The following is a 24,853-nucleotide window of genomic DNA, read 5'->3' on the forward strand; positions in this document are numbered from 1 at the left end:
TACCTGGATAAGCTGTGAGTGGTTCATGAGGCCATTGGCTTCACTTGATATAGACACCATGCTTTCTGGAAAAAAATCCTGTTAACATGAGGAAAACATCAATCACTACAAAAACACCAACCATCAAGATTACTAAAGACTATGAAGGAGTAACAGACTCTAAAGATTTGCATGGTCTATGCCCTAAAATTTGAGTCACCTCTGTAACTCATCATTTTGCCTAAACCTGCTGGAATGGAATAATCCTCTCTAAATTGACTGATCAAAGGCAGTTCCAAGTCAAACAGAGCTCTAAAAACCCCATGCCTGTCTTTAAACTCTAGTGAAGCCCTTCAAACAGATCTCTGCTAATAATACTGGTAATTGAGTTGAATCTATGTTTGTCCAGTGAAGCACAGGCCTCAAAGGCCTGATGACTGGGTCATTGGAGTGCATATAAATTGCTTATTTTGTGTATGGATTATAAATTAGTTAAATTAGAAAGAGACCTTGTGTTGCATTTCTGCTACTCTGCCAATCAGTTATACATTACCTAGGCAGCACGTACTGACTTTTTTCCAAGAATAACGCACACAGAAACACACCACACACCAGAGGTTTCTTGAAGAATTCATATTTGGCATAATTCTTCCTGAAATACAGGCGGCTGTCTGAGTCCATGCCCCAGTTAGACTGCACTTCCAGAACTGATTCATGGTCTTCTATGATTCTTTCTGTAAGCAATACAAGAAAAGAGAGGTCATAGTGAAATAAAAATAAAAATACACCTATGTACATTTGCATACTTATCTCTACACACACAAACACACAAAATTCAATAAAGTAAATGATTATTATGAGAGCACTATATTCAATAAAAAAATTATTTTTATGTATAGCGCTTTATATTTTAGGAGCACTTTCAGTGTTTGGATTTTGACTTACTCCCATCCAGCTAATATGGGCTAGAAAAATAAATTATTGACAAAGTTTGACTTTTTTAAAAATATGCTTCATCAATGAGTAATCTTTGATTATAACGAGTGCAAGGTGCAGGGGAGTCAGAAGCCGACTGAGTCGACTGCATTGCTTCACTTTATCATTAAACATTATTCAGCTCCTTGAAACCCAAACGAATGTTTAATGAATTAATGGAAAGCGGCTATTTAGAGCAAGCCATCTGGAAGAGTGAGAAGAGTTGATGATATTCAAGACTAATTAATTCCCATAGCATAACTGCAATCAGGGCTGGCGAGCCTCATCAAAATGCACTGGCATCCTGGGTGTTTCTCTGGGTATCTGTGATCTCCTGCTGTGAGGCACAGGGTATTTCTACTCTTTGCTTATCTGTGGGCAGTTAAAAGCTTCCGCCAGTAGCAGGCTGTGGAATCTCCAATCAGCATTTTATGCATTGTGGATAAGTTGTGTGTAAATGTTCTTGTAGCACTTGCAGAAACTACTAAGAAAATGAGAACAATTCAGGACCGAAAGTAAGATGGAGCTCTTGAGCTATTACTAGGGACACATGAATCCATCATTCTGTCCAGCTTTTTCATCACAAGACCATATGAGCTCAAGCAGTCATATTTTTAAAAGTTAAACGTTACATAGAGGGGGAAAAATACAAAATAAATACACTATGCAAGATTTAATATTTATTGTAGCTATTTACTAATGTCTTAAAATAAAGTTGTCATGCAATAATTAAACAATTAAACAAAGTAAACAAATTCCCCATTGATGTCTAGAGCTCTTGAATCTTACACTTCATTTAAGCTTCATGTTGTTTTCAAGAAGATCACTATCTAGCACCACAGAGCCTAATGGCAGTCAGCATGGTCCACTGGGCTTATTGTGTATTTTCCAGTGTCCTTTACATCTTAAACACATTGCCATTGATGCACAGTCCGATAAACTTTTACTTACATATTTAACCGCGTACAACTTCAACACTTTCCCTGAAATAATAACTGTTTATTACATTAGTACCATGAGGTAGTTTGTTTGCTCTAATTCTAATGGTTAGGCCTGTATTGTGCACATGTCTGGGTAACAAATTAATGGAAGAATCAACATGAAGGATTGAGACGTTATCATCCTGGAAGAGACCACTCCCATCTGGAAAGAAATGTTTCATCAGAGGATGAAGGTAATCAGTCAGAAGAACTTTGTATTGAGTGAACCGTCCATCAAATGAAGCTTATACCCCCAACAGCAAAACAGTGGCACTAGTTCTTCCCATTGTCACACATTTGCATGGATTTATTTTGGCCATTCTTTTATAAATTATTGCTTTTTAGGCCTTCGGTTTAGCTAGAAAGCAATTGAGGATAACAGTGTCTCATTGGTTAAAAATATTGCAGGCAAGCAGTACTGCTAACGGCTGACACAACAGACCATCAAGAAATATACTCGGCAATTAACTGTTACATGTGTGCAATAGTCCACAATAGTCCACCGCTAACAGAAATATTCTAACTGATATTTAGAATATTAGAAACTGAATAATATATTTTAGCTACCTTTAAAATCAGACTCCTTTAGTCAAAAGCCTGTTAACCACAACTAGGCTCATTATGGCACTAATCATACAGTTATGGAACAAATTACATTTAAATTGTCGCAGCAGGTCTTAGAGTCAATGATTTAAACAGAGGTAGGTTTCAGGGAAACATGCTGTTTCAATGATAGCATTCAATCAGGCCTGTTTAATATATGTGCTAGTTAAGTCTCAGTGATGACTTCTCTAAAAATATACCCAGGAGAGGAAAAAAAAGATAGAAGGAATGTGCAATCATTATGAAGCAGCAGAAATGATAGATGCATAATAGGGATACACAGAGGAAAGAAATACATGGACTGAAAAAGAGGATGGAAGGAACAGATGGTTGAATTATGCAATGGTGTGAAGAATTGTGTTGAGGAATATTCCTGTGTGGAAGGTAGCCTACACCAGCAGAAGTCACTGCCAATGTTAACCACTTCCTGCCCATTGGATATTGAATATTATTATGCTTAGAAGCCCTCTTAGATAGATTATTCTGTACTCATCATTACCATTTCTTATCCCAAACTCTACTTGTAACCTTCCAAAATCCATTTATACCACCACCCATTCATTCACACCATTTGCAGACTTCACTGTTCCTCCAGCTTGACTTTCTGATTACATCTATTTCTCTATTATTCCAAGTGGCATGAGCATGACTTTAGCTTCTCCCCAGGTTTCTCAGTCATGCTCACTTCCCTTCTTCTACTCTTATTTCACTGTCACCTCTGTCTTGGCCAAATATGAACCCGAGGGCTTCGATATTCCCTTTCACTCTGTCAAACTCTTCTGCTTATCCATATAAATACTGAAGCAAGAGCACACATTTGAGCTCCCTGCTCCTCTTGGCTCCACTACTCCCTCTATAATCAACCATTCCCGAATTTCACTTCAGTCTGTGACTACAAGAGTAGTTCAAAAATGTAAATCATGTACAAATTGACAGAGCTTTTTCTTATCCATTTAACTCAGAAACCATGCCCTGTGAACTGGCATGCCAATCAGGGTGTATTCTTTCCTCGTGCCCAATACAAATGTAGGGCATCAAAACTCCCCAGTTGTACTTAAGATCAGCTGGTGGTTTTGGATGTCCAACTTTAGAGGATAAAGCTGCAGCTCCAGCCCAAGTTCTCCAAGTGTGTCTCCAAGATGGGTTTTTATACCCCACTATTTTCTTGTCTTATTTCTGTTCTCCATGACTCCTACACTCCTCACTTACATCTTCATTAAGGAGGGTTCAGCCTTCTAGCACAAAGCAAAAGCTGTTTAGCACTAGAGACAGAGTTCTCTTGAGTTCTTTTGCCTTTCTACATTTTGCTACTCAAACCACAATCGATTAACTGAAGGTAAGGTCTGCACTCTCAGACACTACACTAAACCGTTGGTGTCTGCTTCAGACTGAAAAAGCATTAACCCCATAAAGGCTGTTTATCCTTCTGCCTGACACATAAAGGGGGGGGGGGGGGGGTTATAGGAGGTTTTCTGCTTGGGCAAGTTTTCGCACAGACACAGATCTTCCGTCTTGCAGTATAAGAAACAGTCTGGAGATGGTGGTTTCCCACGGTCTGTTAAGCACTGATTATTGTCTAACGTGTTGCAGATGGTTATCAGGGAGTTTGCAGTCTGATATGTGCTGTAGCATAAATTGCATAAAATGACATATTTTGTAGAGTGTTCATACAGAATCTCAAACCAGGTCTCTAACTGTAATGCTATCTGTAAATTAGTATCATTCGATCACCAGTGCTAACACATGCATGCAACAGTAAAATCCTGCAATGTATGTGGTTTTCTGACATTGAAATTATCCAAATCATGCAATGCATTACTAGGCCACTGATGCTGTAGTCACCCTGAGAGCTGCTCTCAAGATTCAAGAACTTGATATCACATATGCACACAAATATCTTCTTAATTAGGTTAAAACATGGACAATGTCTGTGGAGCTTTACATGGCACTGTAACTCTGAAAAAGATTAAGCATAGTTGGAAAACCAACTGCTGATGTAATAAAAAGGGATTTAAAGAACCACTGATAATGTTTTGTTCAAGACTAGATAAGATCTGTGTCAAAAGACCAATTCCATAGAAAGTGACTAAATCAGAGGATTTAGAGCTAGACCAGAAAGAGGCCGTATTTCTTGTACTGGTTTCTGTTACATTACAGCTATAGGCAAGGGGTGATTGCGCAAGAAAGCCAGAAAAACAAAACTCATACATAACAGTGATACCATTATGCTCCACTAAAGCTAAATTAGTTTTCGGGCATTATGGGGCACAGATGGATCCACTTACCAATACCCAGATGAGCAAGGTGCTCAATCAACGTCCAGCTGTGGTCATCGATGCAGTGGTTCTTCAGAATGAACAGCTGGCAGATATCTCGGGCAGTGATGTCACTAGGGACCTCCACGGCTCGACTGCTGTTGTCCTCACTGTATACTTTGATCACCTTCCACACAGGAACCCATTAATTAGGCAGTGAAAAAGTTTTTTAAGTCATTTTGCAGTGACTGGGAAATCATATGAAATTTGATATACAATTATAACTACTGATCGAGATAAGGTGTCAAAAATGACAGAACAAACATATGAGCCTAATACTCAAGTATATGCCTTTTGTGCAAGGGCAAAGAATCGTGTCATTAATGGAGCTCATTTGATACCGCAAGCTACCTCACACCTCACGCCTTCCACACTCAACACCCCATTCATTTCGAATGACAGTGAAGCAGTGAGAACCAGGCCAGCAAGCAGGGAGCAGATCATGAATGTTCCCTTTCACTTGCTTCACAGTTCCCTGTCTCGCACTCTCCAAAAGGAACAGCAGAACGGGCAGTGCGTATTATCGCCAAATCGGAGTCCCTTCGCTCCAGATTAAGTTTAGAACAGCTACCAATGATAGCTCGACTTATCCCTTACAGAAAAAGAGGATTGTTTTAGCCCCTTCTGAAAGGCATCAACCACAAACACACACATGCATGCACTAAAACAAATCAGAAAATCTGTATTTTAGCATAACTTACCCCCGTATTAGACGGCAAGCAGAGCTGTGATTTGGGGCTAGCTCTGCAGTTTAGGTAAGGCTGCGTACACAGCATTGTAGGAGCAGGATTTTAGGTGAAACATAGAAACATGCATGTACTGAGGGAGCAGCAGCTCTCTCCCTCTATTTTTTCTCTCACTGTCTCTCTTGTTCTCCTCCTCCTCTGTCTCTTACTGTCTCCTCTCTGTCTTTCCCAGACGTTCTCCTTCCTCTCTCTCTCTGTCTGTCTCTCTCTGCAGCTGAACTGAAATGAGGTAATTAAGAGAACAGGCTCCGAGCTCCAGTACTTCCTGCCTCTCCTGCTGTATGTCACCCAAACTCTGCCCAATCACCTGCCATCTCTCACTAACTGCAGCCTCCAGGGGTAAGCCCTGCCCACCCCATACCAGGACAAGCTCCGCCCACCCCTCACCACCACCAGAGAGAGGGGAGTGGAGGAGGATAGTGGCGAGAGAAGGGAGCTCGGAAAAAGGAGGTGGAGTGGAGAATGGGTAGGAAAAAGTCACAAGGCTCGATTCACCTAGCTTTTCCCATGGCCGAGATCAACCCCATCCCCTGCCCTGTCTATAATGCTCAGCATGGGAGCTGCGCCCGTTATGACCGTGTTGCTTAAATGTAATTTTAGTTCAGATCAAGTCTGTGTAAAGTTAAAAAAGGTGGTTAGAGAAAGATGGGGGAAGGGAAGTAAAGGAAGGAGAGGGGTAAAGAGACATGAGATGAAATGTAAGGAGAGGAAGCATGGGGGGAGGGAGGGGGTTAGCAAGAGGGAGAGAGAGAGGGAGAGAGAGGCAAAAAGAAACAGAAAGACTGTTGTCCTGGTGTTAGGTTGTCCAATCAAGGCTCAGTTTATTATTTATGCTCATAGTAATATCAGACTTCAGGGTGATGAGGTGAAAATAAACAGGTCACACACACTCAATTCATGCGTATGGCAACACACACAGATGTGCTACTTTTGTTGCTCTGATATTCTTAACCTTCACAAAAAAAGTCCCTTAGTTTTATTAATCAGCAGTGGTAGACCTAACGTGGGACCAAACTTTACAAATGCTATCCAGTTATGGTTTCCAAGCACGTCCTTAACAAACGTGTGCATATAATAGTGATTGATGACATAATGCCATATGAAGAACTTTTAAAGGGAGCGTACATTGTCCTACACATCCCATAACCCTGTGCTATATCTACAGTGAACAAACGAAAAAAAAATGGCACCAAACACAGCAAGAGACCTGGATTAGTTTGTGCACAAATGCCTTAGGATCTTATTTCTGACAATAAACAGATTGTGTTGTCAGGGAACACTAGGTATATTATCTCCAATGATTATGAAATTATTTTTATTCCCTCCAATCTTACAGACCATTTGAATTTATAAAACATTAATATTGTCAGTATCTTTGGTGGAGCAGTGATTTTTGAAGTCACCCCATCATTGAGAGTTCATGACATTGAATTCTGGCAAACCTATAACCAGCTGTGGCTGAGAGTTGAAGAGAACCTGCTCTCTGAGTGGGAGGAATGGCCTTCCCTTCTGCCCATCAATCAGAGCCAATTGAGAGCATCTGTTATGTCCTGTATATGGCTTGGCAATGTGAGATCTTGACACAGTGTCTTATAGGTGAGCCGTTATTTTGGCAGGGTCAGTCAGTCATCTAATCAGATAACTAGCCTAACTAGTGTTTGAGTCATTATGGTAAGAAGATATTGTTGTGTTATAAACTGCCATAGCAGCACCCATGACAGCAGTCATAAGAAATCTACAAATGGACTACCATTATAATGATTTCTTATGTGGAAGCAAAACAAGGGAAGATATGTTTCTGAGGTAATATGTGCTTAAATGTTTATTTTAATTATCAAAACACCTTAGGGAAAACATTTATAAAATTGCTGTGGAGAACAATGATGACACTCTAACTGTAACACATTCCTCTGGATTTTGTTGCAATACTGTATATTCCCTTCTCCTTCATTTCAAGCATGCCCCCCCCCCCCCCCAAAAAAAAAACACAATAAAACTGACATCTCTTTCAGCTCTTACAGTGTCAGTGAATGTGTTTGTAGCATGTAAACAAAGAATTACCTCACCAATGATCGCATAATACAACACAACATGCCTTCTATTCCCAAGCCCTATACAAGATAGTACAATTAATACTCTCAGTTCAACAGGTTAACATGTCATCACAAACTGTTCACTGCCACATTCAGAGTTAACAAACATCTGCCTTATAAGGCACTGACACTTATTTTTATTACAGCATTATTAGTTATTATTAGAGTTATTACAGCAGCTACTTTCTGTTTTTTACACACCATTTAGATTGTACAAACTATTTTTACAAAGTGAACCTTTGGACTTTACAACATTGGTCTAAAGCAGCATCACCTGCTACTTATGTTCCTTTACCAAAGTAAAGCAAAATCTGCAAGGTGCTAGAAAGTGTTTGCACCCACCAATCCTCACCTCCTGTGATAGCCTTATCTCTAAAAGGAATCTACTTTTGAAACAGTAAGTGCTGTTTAGAGACCCCAAAAGACAGGGTGTTTTTGGATTTGTACGATTGCAGTTCCTTCATAGACTGTCAAAGCTTCAAATCAGTGCTGACTTGATCAAGTACCAAAAGTGTCTTCGTTTCCTATGCAGCCTGTGGAGGTAGAACACTTTTCAGTCTCCACTGCTGCAAGGGTGTGTCTTGCATTGGTATCAGACAGATATAGTGGAACAGATATTGTGGAACATATAGTCCATATACCAAATTCAGACTGTATTAAATTATGACTCTCCTCTCCTCTTCAGTGTCACAGGAAGCATCAGTACAGTTAAAATGGCTTCCAGATTTGTATGCATGACATTGATTTTGTATGTGGATGTATGGGGTACACAGTTGCAACTCAATTTTTTTAAAAAGCAGTGCATTTCTGAATGATGACAAAGAGCACTCATTTCATGAGCTGAGCTCAAACCTCAAGTTTTTAAGTTGTAGTTATCTGCTGTGCACTTTTTGGGTGCTGTACAGTGCTGTGAAAAAGTTTTTTCTTCTGTTTTTGTGTATATCTCATACTAAATTGTTTCAGAAATGTAAACAAAATCTAAGCTAAAACAAAGACAACCTGAGTAAACACAAAATACAGTGTTAAATGATAATGTTATTTATTGAAGCAAAAAAGTTATCCAATACCAACTGAGCCTGTGTGGAAATGTATTTGCCCCCGTAGTTACTAATTCTCCAAATCTATGAAACTGCATTCATAATGGGGTTCAGCTGGACAAGACGCAACAAGGCCTGATTACTGCAAACTCTGTTCAATCAAATCAACACTTAAATAGAACTTTATCAACAGCATGAAGTTCATTAAAGGGTCTTACCCAGTAACACACTATGCCAAAGTTGAAAGAAATTCCAGAAATGATGAGGAAAAAGGTGATTGAAATACTTCAGTCTGAAATGCAAGCACAACTGGATTATGCAGCAACATAATGATCCAAAGCATAGGAGTAAGTCCTAGTCCTAGAAGTAAGTGAAAGTCTGATCTCCAGTTATCGGAAGTGTTTAGTTGTAGTTATTGCTGCTAAAGGTGGCACAATCAGATTTTAAGTTTAAGGGGACGATTAGTTTTACGCATTTGTGATAGGTGTTGGATAACTTTTCGGCTTCAATAAAAAAAATAATATATAAAAACTGTATTGTGTGTTCACTCAGGTTGCCTTTGTTTTATGTTGTATTTCATTTGAAGATCTAAAACTATTTAGTATGAGATATACACAAAAACAGAAGAAATCAGTACGGGGACAAATACTTTTCACAGCCCTGTATATGGGGAACTCAAATGGCCATTTCTCCCTCACTGAAAACACACACATCTGTGGCCACAGTTCACTCTTCTTTGATTAGAAACTTAAATATACATGCAGTACCGTGCAGAGGCTCAGCTTTCTCACTGTGACCTTATTTGGCATCCCTGAGTGAGCTGTCCTTTCAATTTTGAGGACAGATGAGGGAGAATAAAAAAAACAAACTAAAAAAAAACAGTTCATAGATATCCTCAAATGCTGCTTGTTAGAGAACCCATTTGTCTGGTGCAGTACTGAAACGTTTTAGTTTGTCACTTAATAACTTTAAATGACGTCTTTAGTTAGTGATTGATTTTTCTTTCTTTTCTTTTTTTTTTTTTACACAACGTGTGTGTGTGTGTGTGTGTGTGATAAAGGCACAATGCAGAGTGCAGATAAAACATCTGTAAGGGCAGAGCAAGCTGTGCTGAGTGCTATCACTGGGCACAAAGACCTGCATTCAGTAGTATCGTTCTCTCTTTCTCTCACGTACACACACATGCACACGTACATGCACAGGGCTATATATATATATATTTATTTTTTACATACAATTTTCAACAACCTCTCATCACTCATTCTCTCTTTTCTCATTCTTTCTAGCATGTTGGCTTTCATGCTGTTTTGATGTGGAATGCCAATTACAAATCTTACCAGTCCATTTCCACTTTCAAATGTATTACAAATTTTATCTAAGATAAATGAATTTTCCATTTATCGACTTAGTAGCCGATTAAAGTAAACGCATGTGTACGATCGGTTTCTGAGTATGTTCAGTTCTACTCTCTGTGAAGGGTAAGTGGGAATGAAGAGTGTGTGCAGGTCCGGTTCAGGTTTTGTTTGCTCCTGGTGCACCTCTAACTCATACAATCATACACTTTATGCACACATGCACAACTAACTCAGCTGCTCCATTCAGCATATTCTAAAACCTGAGATAGAGGAAGTCCACAAGTCAAGTGTTAAAAAATGTGTGTATAATGGGTGTCTGGCTCTCCGTGTGTAGAGATAAGCTTTGAAGCAGAGCATGCTTGGGGAGAGTAGAACACTGAGAGACTGTCTCCCTCAGTCTATCTCTCAGTTAAACAAGGAAATAAGATTAGCAGTAACCTGATTACACCCATGACAGCTTTATGCACCAACTGTCAGCATCTCATTGTACAATGCAATTAAGGAACTGCATTGATAAATATTTGTTCTTTCTTTCCAGTTCCTAATTAGTTCTCATGGAGGTATTGCTGTTTTACAACCCTTTATGAATGTATTTATTTTGCCTAAGGGGTGTATAGTGCCTTAACAAAACACAAACACTGCACCATCTTTCCATTCCTCAGAGAATAATGGAATAAATGTGTGATGTCTTTGCAAACCACATTTTATGGTGGTTTTCTTAGAAAAATAAATATGCCTCACTTTTCCTCACAGACACTAGTGCATTATTTCACATCATTTGCACATTTTGTAAAAGGGAATTTTAGAACTAAAGTATTTTCAGTAGTAATCATTCAGCAGTGATGTATCTGTGAGTAGACCTAAACACATTCTATTCTACTTTAGATTAATATAGATGACAGACATTTTTGTGCCCTGAAGTTTCTGTTTCCCATCTTGAACCTGACTGCAAACCAAAAGTAAGAGATGGTTTGGGGGGGGAAAAACTTTTAAACAGCTTTAATTTGTTTGTTCAGTTTCAGAATTGATACTGTTCATCGAGTTTATTTTTAAGTTGTACTGTAAGCATGATGAAATTAAGGCTGAGTGTTTAAGGGGTTACAAACTGAGTATGCTTAGTCACAAACAAGTGATAGAATTGCCATTTAACCCTGCACACTGCAGAACGATGTGTACTGAACTGCTGAACTCCAATGAAGACAAGAATGTGTTCTCCAGGTTAGCCCTACTTCAGCCTGTAGAGATGCTTTACAGTCTTGAAATCAAGGACAGGACAGTATAGACCAGTTCACTAGAGTCTGGCCTTCTGTTAGACCTTCTGTATGACCTCTCACCCCACAGCTGCATCTTTATCTAAGAATCAGACAACTGGCCTTGGCCTGGCCAGTACTTATCCAATGCTCTCTCAGTCTCTCGCCATCCATCCATCTCTTGTTCTCGGCATGAATGGCAGGGTCCCAAACAGCTCCGACATCTCTGAACAGCTGTGATACTTCTCATGCACACAACTCGAAATTACATTTTATAACTGTTAAATTGGCTATAATGGTTAATTCAATTCTTAGTGAATTGTCCATTACACAAGACAAATATTTTGGATCCACACATGTGCTTTCTTCTGAATTTTCTCCACATGATTTGAACCCTTTCTCATTTATTATTAAGTTATTCACGGACATCTTAGTAATAAAACTAATAATGATAAAACTAAATGGGAAATACATGTAGTCCTCATAAAACTGAGGAATAAGAATCTGGATCCACAGATTCTTGAGCATTTAAGGGGTTAACCCCTGTTTGATGCACATGCACTTGACACCCAACCTTACTCAAAACTCTCACAAAACACACTATTTTAAGACTTGTTCTTCCTGTCTCACTACAGGGACAAGTGTGTGAATTTAACGTGCTCCACTGCACCTTGTCCCATTGGATTGCGCTCTAAACTGCACTGATGATTCCTCATAATGAGGGACCATTAAATTATCTGGTTTTCCAGCGGAAAGCCAGCGTTTTCGCTAAGTGCATGAACATGGATGCATAACTGGTAGTCAGTGAACTGTAATAAGCCTACAGAACCTCATGATATCAAAAGGCACATCTCATAAACCCTATAATATGATAAATCAGTACATTTTCAATTATATGAGAATTACAGATTACATTTTCAATTATATGAGAATTACAGATTCAAAGGAGCAGGAGCAACTGAATGAAATGTTTCTGTTCCCAAAATTCCTGCATAATCAGGCTCTCCAGCATGAGAAACTCTGTGGAGGGAATAAATGTCTATGGTTTCCACCACAAGAACAGCCTTCCAAACACGCCACAACACAGGAAAACCACATTCTAAACCATATCTAATATTAGAGAAAAGTTGATGAAACAAGCACATGTAAGCAATCAAACAAATGTTAGATAGTGTTTTGGTCTGCTACACTTTTGTCCAAAGAAGAGAAAACAGATGTTAGTTGATTGATTGTGCAAGAAAGTGTTTGTATTCCTACCCGCTTCTGCAGGCAAAGTGGAGTGATGGCAGGCAGCGTGACTCGTCTGGCTTGGAAATTCATACTGCTCTCTTCAGCAGGCTGCTGGGCAGAAAACGTCCATCCAATTTCTTTATCTTTTTTTGAAAAATGTCACTTTCCTTGCTCAGCTAAATATTTCTGAAGATCTAGCTAGTTGAAAATGCCTGTCCAGATGTCTGGAGTTGTAGCAGGCACAGTGTCTGTACGAGACTGAAACTCAGACTCCTCCTGTGGCCTTGGAAACATGCCGTGTTTTTTTTCCCGTAAGAAAAGCTTTCCCTTCTAATAAAAACTCCTGATAAAGCACTGAGGAGCTAAATGTGAACAGTGAAGGTCAGGGAAAAGACCTACAGTAACTTTATCTGCTGACAACATGTAAACCTTCCCTCAAAAAGGCATCCAAGGATGGTATGTGTTCCATACTTCACTTGCCTCTCTGAAGAACTAAACAAGGCAGAAATATACTTTTTCGTTTGTTTCAGAGCCCTAAGTACTATTGGTCATATTACAGAGCTAATAGTATAATTAGACCACATTTCCTGGGACGAAGACATTTAAGCAGCATTAGAATTCCCATTAGAAGGTAACACTGTATTTAAATCATACTGAGAACATACATGTAGGTCTGCAATTACATTTGCACAATATACATAATCAAGAAAAATAATCAGTAATTTTTCAGTGAAAAAATCTGAGACTACAGGGAGAGGTGTCTAAATAAATTAATGAAGTATGGTAAAGGCAACATCTGTCCCCATAGCACAGAGGACATAAGCTGAGCCTCACAAGGGACAATGGATACTTGAGCTGATAAAAGAAAGAAGAAGGGGAGGGAGAGTAGAGAGGAAGTAGTAAGGGACGAGTGTGTGTGAGAGAGAAAAAATTAGACCAAGGAAGTGTCTATGAGAGAGAGACGTGACAATCTGCAGTTTTTAAATGGCAAAGCATGATTTTTACATCTATACAAAACAAAACAAGGTCCTCAAGATATGGTCAAAATTATGAGGGAGATACACAAAATCAATTTACATACTTAAATATTAAAGTATGCACTAACATCCTGTTCACATGGCTGTTCTTAAAGAAAATGTGCTGTTAATAACTTGCTAACTTTAGTGAATAAAACTTTTCAAAATATAATAAGATCAGTGAAATGAAATTTGGGTTAAATTAGCAATAGCTGGCGCTACCCAGCTAACTCAACTGTAGTGGACAACTTTTATAATTCAGCAAATGTCCATAGATATAGCATCAGAAGCACACAGACATTGACACATACCCACATTCCAGCACACATTGCTTATAGTCAGTCTAGTCTTAGTCTGAACCAGAGAGGGGAAGAAGGGATTAAAGAATTTTTAAATTAAGAATTCAATATTCTTCTTTTCCTAAGAGGATCCGTGGGAGTTTGAGACAGGGAGACTGTGTTGGCACCCCTGATCTGCTTTAGGAATCTGCTGACATTTTAGTTTTTTGTTGTTGTTGTTGTTGTTTTACAGTTTGATATGATTTTCTTGAATGTCCATCACATGTCTAATGGGCACGATCACTGTTTGACTATCTATCTATATGTCTCTCTGCCTGTCTGTTTCTCTGCCTGTCTGTCTGTTTGTCTGTTAAGTATAACAATGTGCTCCACTAATTTCACAGTTCACATGAATTATCAGGGATGGTAACACAGACAGGCAGACGCTAATACTTATCACAGCTAGCAAGAAATACAGTGAAATAAATAGAACCCTTTGATAAGAAAGTCTCTGCCATTCCCAAAACATAGGCAGCCTCAGAGACACTGACCTTGACCGGCCACAAAAGACAAGCACCAATCAGCACATAGGCCAAGAAAGACAGCGATCTAACTACCATGCCACAGTTTACACATTGGCTTATAGAATGACACCCATATACTGTACAGTATACAGAACATACACACATACACAGCATATGCACATATCTTGAATCTTCATAGCACATTGTTTTCTATATTTCTATAATGTAAGCTAAAAGGAGATGCAATATCCTGAGCCATGCAGCTGTTATCATATACAGTTGCTATAGGGCAACTCTGGGTGCAGCAATAGCTCTATTTATAATTTCCAAGCAGTTATAGATTAGAGTTCAAATGTATGCTTCTTACGTTACTAAATATGTTTTTAGAAAAATATTTTTGTTTAAAACATTTTCTATCAGCAGAGGCCAGACAAAGGCAGTGCTATCTTCAGCTCCTGTCATGAACTAAAGTACAGATTTGCTCAGTGGCTACAAGAGAGGAATGACTGTGCTCAGATCAGTACCCATACTGATTTAAGTGACTCTGGCATTCATAGACATTCCTGTTGGAAACATACAGTTGATGTAGAAAAAGTCTACATACCCCTGTTAAATTTTTAATGTGATAAAACAGAAAACAAAATTCAAGTCAAATACAAATAGAAGGGGGGGGGGGGGGGCTTGGGGAGGGTTGACTTACAATAACCAGGTTTCATAAGTGTACACACCCCTTAACTATGTTAAATCACAGACCTCTTTAAGTCTTTCTTCTTTCAATAGGATTTAGATCTAGGCTCTGACTGAGCCATTCCAAAATCTTTATCTTTTTCTTCTGTTGACCCTGCATGTTTTGTGACAAACTAGACTGGTATTTAGAGCTCTCCATGTTTCCCTCTATCTTGAATAGAGCCCCAGTCCTAGCTGAAGAGAAGTAGCCCAAAAGCATGATGCTGCCACCATCATGTTTTACCATGGGTATGGTGTTTTGAGTGACAGCGGTCTTGTTTTTGCACCAAAAATATCTTTTAGATTTAGATGTCCAATAAGTTCTACCATGGACTCATCAGACCACAACACATTTTGCCACATGGTTTGGTGTGACTGTCCTTGCATCAATTTATTGTCTTTTCAATTTTGGAGTCCTGTTCTTGGCAATGTCATGTACATGCTTTGTAAACTCTTTTTGCGAACCATGGCTTCAGCAATCAGTTGAAACCAAGAAGATGTCAAGCAAATCCTACAGAAAAAGCTGATCTTTAAAAGGTAAAGGTAGGGACTAGATCTATTCGGTCTTTCATTCACATAGTATGGGCTCTGCTCCGAAACTTCTCAACTGAGGATAGTTTCTGTCCTATTTTGGAGATCCTACAGGAGAAGTTGGTAGGGAGCTTTGCTTGTCTGAAATCTGAAATCTCTGGTGTTTTGGAGGTTATTCTTGTGGCTGAAGTTACTATGATCTTTTCTTGTCATCTCAACACTGGAGTACTGCAACTCACTCCTGGCAGGTCTGCCCAGTGTGTGACTTGTGACCCTTGCAACAGATCCAGAATGCATCTAGAAGACTTGTTTTCAATCTTCCCAAGTTCTCCCGCATCACACCATTGCTGCATTCCTTCCACTGGCTTCCTGTCGCCACCCACATCAGATTTAAAACACTGATGTTTACCTACAAAGCCACAATCAGACCAGCCTCCTCCTATATGAAGGCACTTATCACACCCTGTTCTGCACCACAATCCCTTTGAGCCTCTAGTATTGGCTCAAACATCCAGCAAGGTACAAGGAAGGCATGCATCAAGACGCTTCTCTGTCCTGGCACCCAGGTGGTGGAATTAACTTCCTCAGGCTGTCCAAACATGAGTCTAACCTCCACCTAACAGGGTTTTAGCTTGATATTAAAATTTTTTTAGATGCACCTGTACAAAAAAAATGAAACCACTGCAAAATTATCAGTTTTTCTGGTTTTACTATGTGTTTGGGCAAAATGAACATTTTTGTTTTATTCTATAAACTACTGAGAACATTTCTCCCAAATTCCAAATATAAATATTGTCATTTAGAGCATTTATTTACAGAAAATGACAACTGGTCAAAATAACTACAAAGATGTAGTTGTCAGATGCAGTTGTTAGACCTCGAATAATAACGAAGAAAATAAATTCATATTCATTTTTAAACAACATTATACTAATGTTTTAACATAGGAGGAGTTCAGAAATAAATATCTGGTACAATAACCTTGATTTTCAATCACAGCTTTCATGCGTCTTGGCATGCTCTCCACAAGTCTTTCACATTAATGTTGGGTGACTATGCCACTCCTGGCACAAAAATTAAAACAGCTTGGCTTTGTTTTGTTGCTTCTGACCATCCATCTTCCTCTTGATCACATTCCAGAGGTTTTCAATTGGGTTCAGGTCTGGAGATTAGGCTGGCCATGACAGTGTCTTGATCTGGTGTCCTCATCCACATCTTGATTGACCCCCTCAGAGTTGGGGAACACACAGTGTGTTTACATGGACAACAATAATCCACTATTAACCCGATTAGGACAATACTCTGATTAAGAAACTACCATGTAAACAGCAATTTTTAATTACCTTAATCCGATTAAGGTCATACTCGAAGTAAACACAAATCGAATGAAGACATGTGGAGTACTCCTGTTTTAGTCGCATTATCGACGTGAATTACAGACATTACAGACACCTTAATCACACTATTAATGTCATGTGAGAGTTTTCACTGCATTTTGCGACAGGACACGATCACACACTTCAGTGCTCAACCGTTTTATGGCGAACAATAGAGCACGGCTGCATCCCAAACGGTGTACTTGCCTACTATAGGCCTGTAGTAGGAGAAATACATGTATCTCAGCTACTATATAGACGGTAAGTATGCGGTTTGGGATGCAGCCCATGGCTTCAAGCAGTTGTCTATTTGCACGTACAGCATGACAAATAATTAACCGCACTTGAAGCGTTCGTAAAAAAATTTAATAAAAACACCCAAAACTGTGTATGGTACCATAATGAAGATGAACTGTATGTTGATACGTGAAATTCTGGAGTGACGTCGGACAGTGTGGCGCGCTGACTTAATGACGTGTGATGTTAATCGAACTATGATCTATAACATGTAAAACTGGAACATGAAAGGAGTATTCTAAAAGCAAGTCATGTAAACACCTTAATCACAATATTGTCTTACTCAAAGTAAGGTCAATAATTAGATTACTGCTGTCCATGTAAACGTAGTCATTGTCAGGGCAAAAGGAAATTTTTTTTCCAGGACAACCTTGTATGTGGCTTAATTTATGCGTCCTTCACAAAGACAAATCTGCCCGATTTCAGCCTTGCTGAAGCACCCACAGATCATCACCAATCTTCCATCAATTGTCACAGTTTGTAAGAGACACTGTGCTTGTAGGCCTCTCCAGGCCTCCATCCAAACATTAGATGACCAGGTGTTGGGCAAAGCTGAAATTGGACTCATCAGAGGAGATGACATTGGTTCAGTCCTCTAGGGTCCAATCCTTATGGTCTTATGCAAACCTCAGCCTGGCTCTTCTTTGCTTCTCAATGCTTCTCACTGGCTTTTTCTAGCTTTGCACGACTTCATCCCTACCCCTAGGAGCCTGTTTCGAACCGTCCTCATCATGCACTTCAACCCAGCAGCCATTTGCCATTCTTTTTGTAGGTCACTTGATGTCATTCTATGGTTGTTGAGTGACATTAGAATGAGTTGGCAGTCATCTGGGTTAGTGGAGAGTCATTTTTGCCATTCTGTAGCTTTCTTGTCCCCAATGTCTGCTGCTTAACCTTGTTCTTATGAACTGCCATCTTTAAAATTTTAAGGATGGAAGCAAACCAACGCTCACTGTATCCCCTCTGCCAATAAAGCCAGAATTGAACCCTTCTTTTCCTCACTCAAAACTTTCCTTTTAAACTCTTTTGGCATGGTAAATCGTTATATTTTGATTGCAATTACTTTTGAGGTACTACTAGCACTGTCTTTTCCATCCAGCTGGTCCTATTGCAAGAGGATTGTGATGACCACAGAAGTGGTTTTTATACTTTTTCTCGTTAATTAAGATTTGATTCAGGTGATCACCTAATCAGTACCTCATCCAATAGAATGAGGTGGGCCTGTGTTGTAATCAGAGTTGAGTGTAACGCGTTATAAAGTAACGCATTACTGTAATCTAATTACTTTTATGCTAATGCAGTAAAGTAACACATTACATGGTACATTTATGTAATTTGATTACAGTTACTGATGTCAATAAAATTGTTACTTGTGTTACAAATTTATTGTTAAAAAAACAATATTAAGTAAAATGCATTTTTAAAATAAATCACGTTTTGTCCCGAATATTTTTTCTTTAGCCCCTAATAATTGTCCACTTGGAGTGATTTGTCACTATGTAACTGAACGTCAGTAAAAGAGTAACCTGTAATTTTATATCTTCAGTGAACGGAGCCGAGAACAATCAGACAGGGATTACAAGTAAATACGTGGAAACACTTGCGACTTATTGGCTGACAGCTCTCAATTCTGCCAAAAGTTAACTCACAGTCAAAGTGTGGAAAAACTGGATATACGGCAATTTTTTTTTACCAGTAAAGGGGTTGAAACTGAAACAGTAACATCCTCTAAAGCTGAGCAGGAAAACAAGGTGTGTAAATGTCTATATGAGTTCCAGTTTACGTGAACATGATATGAGCAGAGCATAAGGAAAGATAATGTATTTTGCATGGCACTGTAGCAGTTAAGCCTAGACAATGATAGCTTAGCTGTTCCTCCCTTTGGCTAGTGACACCAAACTAGCCTAGTTATATATATATATAATATATATATTTATATTTCATATTCTTGGCATTTTCTAATCTAATTTTCTAAACTAATTTATTGAGGAATCACCTTGATACCTTGATTCAAAACCAGCAAACAATCAGCAATTTCATGGGCTGAAATAGCTACAATATCCCACCTCAAATATGAAGTGGTATATCTTTCATCTGTACGTTAGTGTGCTCAAGAGCGCCTGAATGCTGTGTCGTAACCGCCCTCACCTCAGGATGCAAGTATTTTTTCCCACGGATGGTCACGGTATATTCGAGTCATCTCCAAATGAATCCATTCTGCTTTCATTGTGTAAGTAGCCACCTCTCTGAAAATCCATACCAGGTTTTGTTTGTTACCTTGCAGTGATAGACACTTTGCTCTCATCAAGCTTGGCAACAGGCAGTCGGCTCAGGGAGCCCTAGCTACTCAAGTCTTACCCCTTCGCTTATTATAGCAAAAGTTGTTTTTATTTATTGTATTATGTTTCTAAAAGTTGTGGAAGGGGTTAATATGGAGACTGTCCAACTCAGAAATCCTCTGAGACAGGCAGGTAATATGAAATAAAATTTGAGATTAGGAAAAAGTAGAGGGGGTGACATCAAAACCTAGATTTTGAAATGTGCAGGGGTCCCCCCATGTACAATGGCTCCTACGCCCATGTGTATATATATAACCTATCCTCACATATGGTCACAATTAGAAGAAAATGGTCACAAATACAGATGTCAGACATGAGGTTCCTCTGGCTGCTGTGCTTACTCTCTGTAGCTTTTAGAGGAACTCACCAATCTGGGAGAGCATAAGACTAAAGAACCTGCTCTGACAAATCAAGCAGAGCCAACTGAGATCATTCAGGCATCTTAAAAGGGCACCCATGCTTGGATCCCATTACAGCTGTATCAGGCATGTCTCACTCAAAAAGACCCCAGAGCAGACCTTGGACCCACTGAAGAGTTCCTATCTCTGTCTTTATTGAACTTCTCAGCCTGTTGCCACCATGACCCCCAACAGGAGAAGCAGAAGGAAAATTAATCAATGAAAATCTTCAATGTTTCAGTCATCATGATTATATTACTATTATTTAATGGACCAAATTTGTAGATTTTAAATACAACGTTTAAAACATAAAATAGTATGTTGACGTTTCAAAAGACCTCAGTCCATATGCGGAATGTAAGCTGTAAAAAAAGGTTCATTTGGAATTCCTCATGCTCGTCACTACCATGAGTACATTTACTATACAAATGGCCTCCTATATTTGATTCAAAACGTCAAGGGGGAAAAAAAGGAATAAAAAAACAGCTGAAGTGATAAGAAGTGGGGTTACTCTCATGACAGCAAATACAACAGCTGTGAGCAGTCCATTTCAGTCTATTGTTATATCTACTGAAGAATACTTAGTATGAATATTAAAGGTAGCATATTTATCTGAACTATAGATACAGTACATGTTGGTAATGCACTACCTAGCTACACATTTGCTAGATTATCTAAGATAATCTAGATAATATCTAAATAATATCTTAGATAATCTATATAATATCTTAGATTATCTAAGATAAAGTACCTTGAGTTAGAGCTAGTATCCCCTGAATTTTATGTAAAACATAGCTAGAATAGGGTGATTGTTCAATCCTGGTATTAAGCCTGTGGAGGTGGAAATATACAATTTCTGATAAGGGAAAGATTTCTTACAAAATTTCTTTTAATAATAAATTACAAAGTCATATGTTGTGTTGATTGATATTTCACATTCCAGTCTTAGATACACAAAGAGGCTGGAAAATGTTTATATAAAATGGTTAGGTAAACGGTTACTTTTTTTGGTACATAAAATGAAACAAATGTTATACACCTATGAGAAAAGAAAATACAAGTGTATAAATATGTTGCTCTTAAATTTGGGCTAGTTGGGTGTTGACTGAAAATGTAAATGCTGACCTGTGCATGAGTCTCTCTCGCTTTCTCTCTCTCTCTCTCACACACACACACACGCAATCAATGCCATGTGCTTAAATGCAACACCAGAAGGCCTGTGACTGCTGCGTCTGTGACTGCTAAGAATCCAGATTGGCCTCTCTCTCTCTCTCTCTCTCTCTCTCTATGCCCTGTTATAATGTAGCCAGAAGAAATAAACTCCAATGGCTTATTCATAATACATCACAGCCAGGGTAAATCTAACCACTGTGATTTTCTCAATAGCCTCTTATAACATTTAAATTAAATCTGTGACCTTAAATGTATTACCCTTAACACACTTACTGTAAAACTTAGAACCCTTTAATACACTTTAAGCTTTCAACTTTATGATGTACTTGCAATGTAATGATTGAATACTTAATAAATAAAAGGGTTTTTCTTTCTTTCTTCTGACTTATTTAAACTGAGTAGACAGAAATGGCTGCAAGATTAACTTTTCTTTTGGTCTCAACATTCTTCTGTACTCTTTTTTTGTACATATTTCAGAACAATGAAGAAATATATAAATGACAACAAAACAGTACTCAAATCATTATATATTTTATGGTTTATTTGTTATATGGGCTATATTTGATCCAGTATTAAACCACAATCCTGAAAAAGTTGGGACATTATGGAAAATGATAATAAATAAAGAGAAGTGATTTGTAAATGTACTTTGACAAAAAACTTATTTTTTGATGGTATTTGATGTTTTACCTAATCAACTGCATAGTTTTTTTGAAGATAACGTTTATTTTGAAATTGATGCATGCAACACATTACAAAAAAGTTGGGACAGGGGCAATTTAGGACTAATAGCGATGTGACAAGTTGAAATAAGATGTGAAACAGGTGAGGCAATCGTCTAATCATAGTATATAAGGAGCCTCCAAAAAAGGCCTAGTCCTTCAAGAGTAAGGATGGGTGGAGGCTCGCCAATCTACCAACAGATGCATCAGCGAATAATCCAACACTTTGAGAACATTTCCCAAAGACAAATCAGTAGGATTTGGGGCATTTCACCTTCTACAGTGCACAATATAATTAAAAGGTTCAAGGAATCCGGTCAAATCTCGGTTCGTAAAGGGCAAGGCCAAAAACCAATTCTGAATGCGCATGATCTCCAATCCCTCAGACATCACTGTCTTAAAAACCGTCATGAGTCTGTAATGGATATCCTGACATGGACTCGGGAATACTTTGGTAAACCTTTGTCAGTCAACACCATTCGCCACCGCATCCACAGATGCAAGTTAAGGCTTTACTATGCAAAGCAGAAGCCATACATCAACACCGTCCAGAAGCGCCGCCAACTTCTCTGGGCTCGGTCTCATCTGAGATGGACAGTAGCACAGTGGAATCATGTTTTGTGGTCTGTTGAGTTCACATTTCTCTTTCTGATTATGGAAGCATGCACTTTGACACAAACAGGTGCAAGACTTCCTAGCACATCCTGTGATTAAATTTTGGGGTTCTTAGAGACTCCTTTTTGCATCAGACGGTCTGCTCCTGGGCTGAATTTGCTCAGATGGCTAGTCCTGGACAAATTGGCAATCATTTCAAATCAGCGCCACTTATAGATAATTTTCCTTACAGTGGAATGATGTATTTCAAATAATTTAGAGATCTTTTTAAATCCCTTGCCAGACTCATAAGCATCCACAACCTTTTTTTGAAGGCCGTACAGAAATTTTTACAGATGTGGCCTTTAAGAATGCACATTTTTTCACATGGATTCACGCGATTCGTCATGTGTGATCATGCAGCACCCTACAGGAATGTTTCTTAGAATTTAAATTCATTTGTTGTGCTTCACACAATAACCACCAGGTGGTGCATGCAACAACATACTGTAGCTGAACACAGCACAATAAATAAAAAATGGAATGTGTGGTCAGTTAGATTTAAGAAAAAATATTGCATATGGTTCACATAAAAATATTACTTTTCTCATCAAAACGTATGTTAAACCTCATTTAAACAAGCTTTTAATTACACGATTCAATTATACAGAGTAAGAGTGATCAAGTCACGTAGTTCAGGTACAATAACTATATTATTTAAATTAACATGGATAAATGTGTGCTAGAATAGTGCCGAGATTACACCAAGGACGTACACCAGCAACCGAGGTCCGAGCCTCAGCTCAGTTGAGAGTGTTCATTTAATTAGTGTAGAAGTCAATTTGTGTGTGCATGTGTAAATATGAATGTCCTTCCTCAAGTAATATTGAATGAATTGCGTTTTTTGTCCTTTCATGCCAGTGGAATGCAATCTTGTGTTCGAGACCGACCTATGGGAGAAATGGACAACTCGCTGATTGCCCAACACACTCACAGTGAGGCCCTGTAACCCTAGTGGATGGTCACCTAGATAGGTGGTGCTTGACGCATCCCACAATGATGTGCCTGGTAAAACCATGCATGAACGTGATAGTGGTATGCAGGCAGAACATTAAGGACATGCTGGTGGCATAAATAAGTGAAGCCTGACAGCCAAAGCTTCAAGATGGAGAAGAAGGTTCAAGGCTGAAGCCAGGGCCAGGAGTAAAGCTGTCTTCGAGGACAGAAGATTAGGGGAAATGTCCCCCAGGGTCTCAAAAGGCTATTGGGACAGAGCCTCCAGCAACATGGAGAGGTCCCACTCCTGAACAGCTCTTCTAATGAGTGGAAATGAGCGACAAAGCCCTTTATGAACTGCTGAACGAGGGGGTGATGACCCACTGTCGTACCATGGAACCCAGCATAACATGCAGCGATAGCTGCTAGGTAGATCTTGATAGTGGAAAAGGATTTACCATAGTCCATAACGTCTTGAAAAAAAACCATAAAATGTCAGAAACTGAACACCCATCAAACCACTCCTCGAACACATGCCACTTACAGTTATAAAGGGAATGCATGGAGGAGGCCCTAGCATTCTGTATGGTGGTGACTACACGTGGAGGGATCCCCACTGCCAAGCCCAGAGAGCCACCCAGTCTGGGTGGGGGTGATCGATTTCTCTCTTTGCCTGAGACAGGAGGTCTGTGCATAATGGGAGGGGCCACAGCTGGGCATACAGAAGGGGAATTATCTCCGCCAGCCTTGGTCCACCTGGGTGCCATAAGAATGAGGGTCAGGCTCTGAACTCTCATCCTGGCTATGGTCAGGGCTATTAAGCAAAGGGGAGGGAATGCACAGAGCAGCATGTTGGGCCACGGATGGGCCAATGCGTCCACACCAAGGGGTGTGTCCCTGTCTCTTAGCGAGAAGAACATAGGACAATGGATGTTTTCGCATGAGGTGAAGTGATCTACAACAGCTTGGCCAAATCTCTCCCACAGTAAGTCACTACTTGTGGGTAGTATTCAGCTCCAAACCCAGGAATATAACATTCTGAGGGGGATTGAAATTGCTTTTGCTCACATTCACTCTGAAACTGAGTGATGTGATGTGCAGGAGCACATTATGAGTGTCCTGCACCACTGACTCTCTGGAATCGGCTATGATAAGCCAATCGTCTATATGTGTTAGACCCGTCATTCTCAGCGGGGCTAAACCCGCCTCCTCATACAGACAAAACACTCTCCGAGTCAATGAGAGACCGAAAGGAAGAACTGTGAATTTGTAATGTATGCCTTGGGAGGAAAAACTAAGGAATTTCTTGTGTGGGGGATA

The 24,853-nt window shown here is 39.2% G+C and overlaps 1 protein-coding gene across 7 annotated transcripts in view; it reads right to left on the reverse strand.

Moving 5' to 3' along the window:
- The window catches only part of grb14 (growth factor receptor-bound protein 14), a 66,594-nt gene that overhangs the window by 16,724 nt on the left and 25,017 nt on the right, over window positions 1–24,853 (reverse strand). For 4 of the 7 annotated variants that reach the window (XM_053627180.1, XM_053627178.1, XM_053627176.1 and 1 more), the window contains 4 exons: window positions 12,591–12,674; window positions 4,823–4,979; window positions 592–713; window positions 4–78 (listed from right to left, as the gene is read on the reverse strand). In XM_053627180.1, the coding sequence (XP_053483155.1) occupies window positions 4–78; window positions 592–713; window positions 4,823–4,979; window positions 12,591–12,674 (438 nt within the window). Of the gene's footprint in view, window positions 1–3; window positions 79–591; window positions 714–4,822; window positions 4,980–5,553; window positions 6,008–12,590; window positions 12,675–24,853 lie in introns of those variants that run through there. The other 3 variants (XM_053627175.1, XM_053627181.1, XM_053627177.1) reach the window with 3 other exon arrangements.

This window comes from Ictalurus furcatus, chromosome 6, assembly GCF_023375685.1.
Source record: "Ictalurus furcatus strain D&B chromosome 6, Billie_1.0, whole genome shotgun sequence".
NCBI classification, from domain to species: Eukaryota; Metazoa; Chordata; class Actinopteri; order Siluriformes; family Ictaluridae; genus Ictalurus; species Ictalurus furcatus.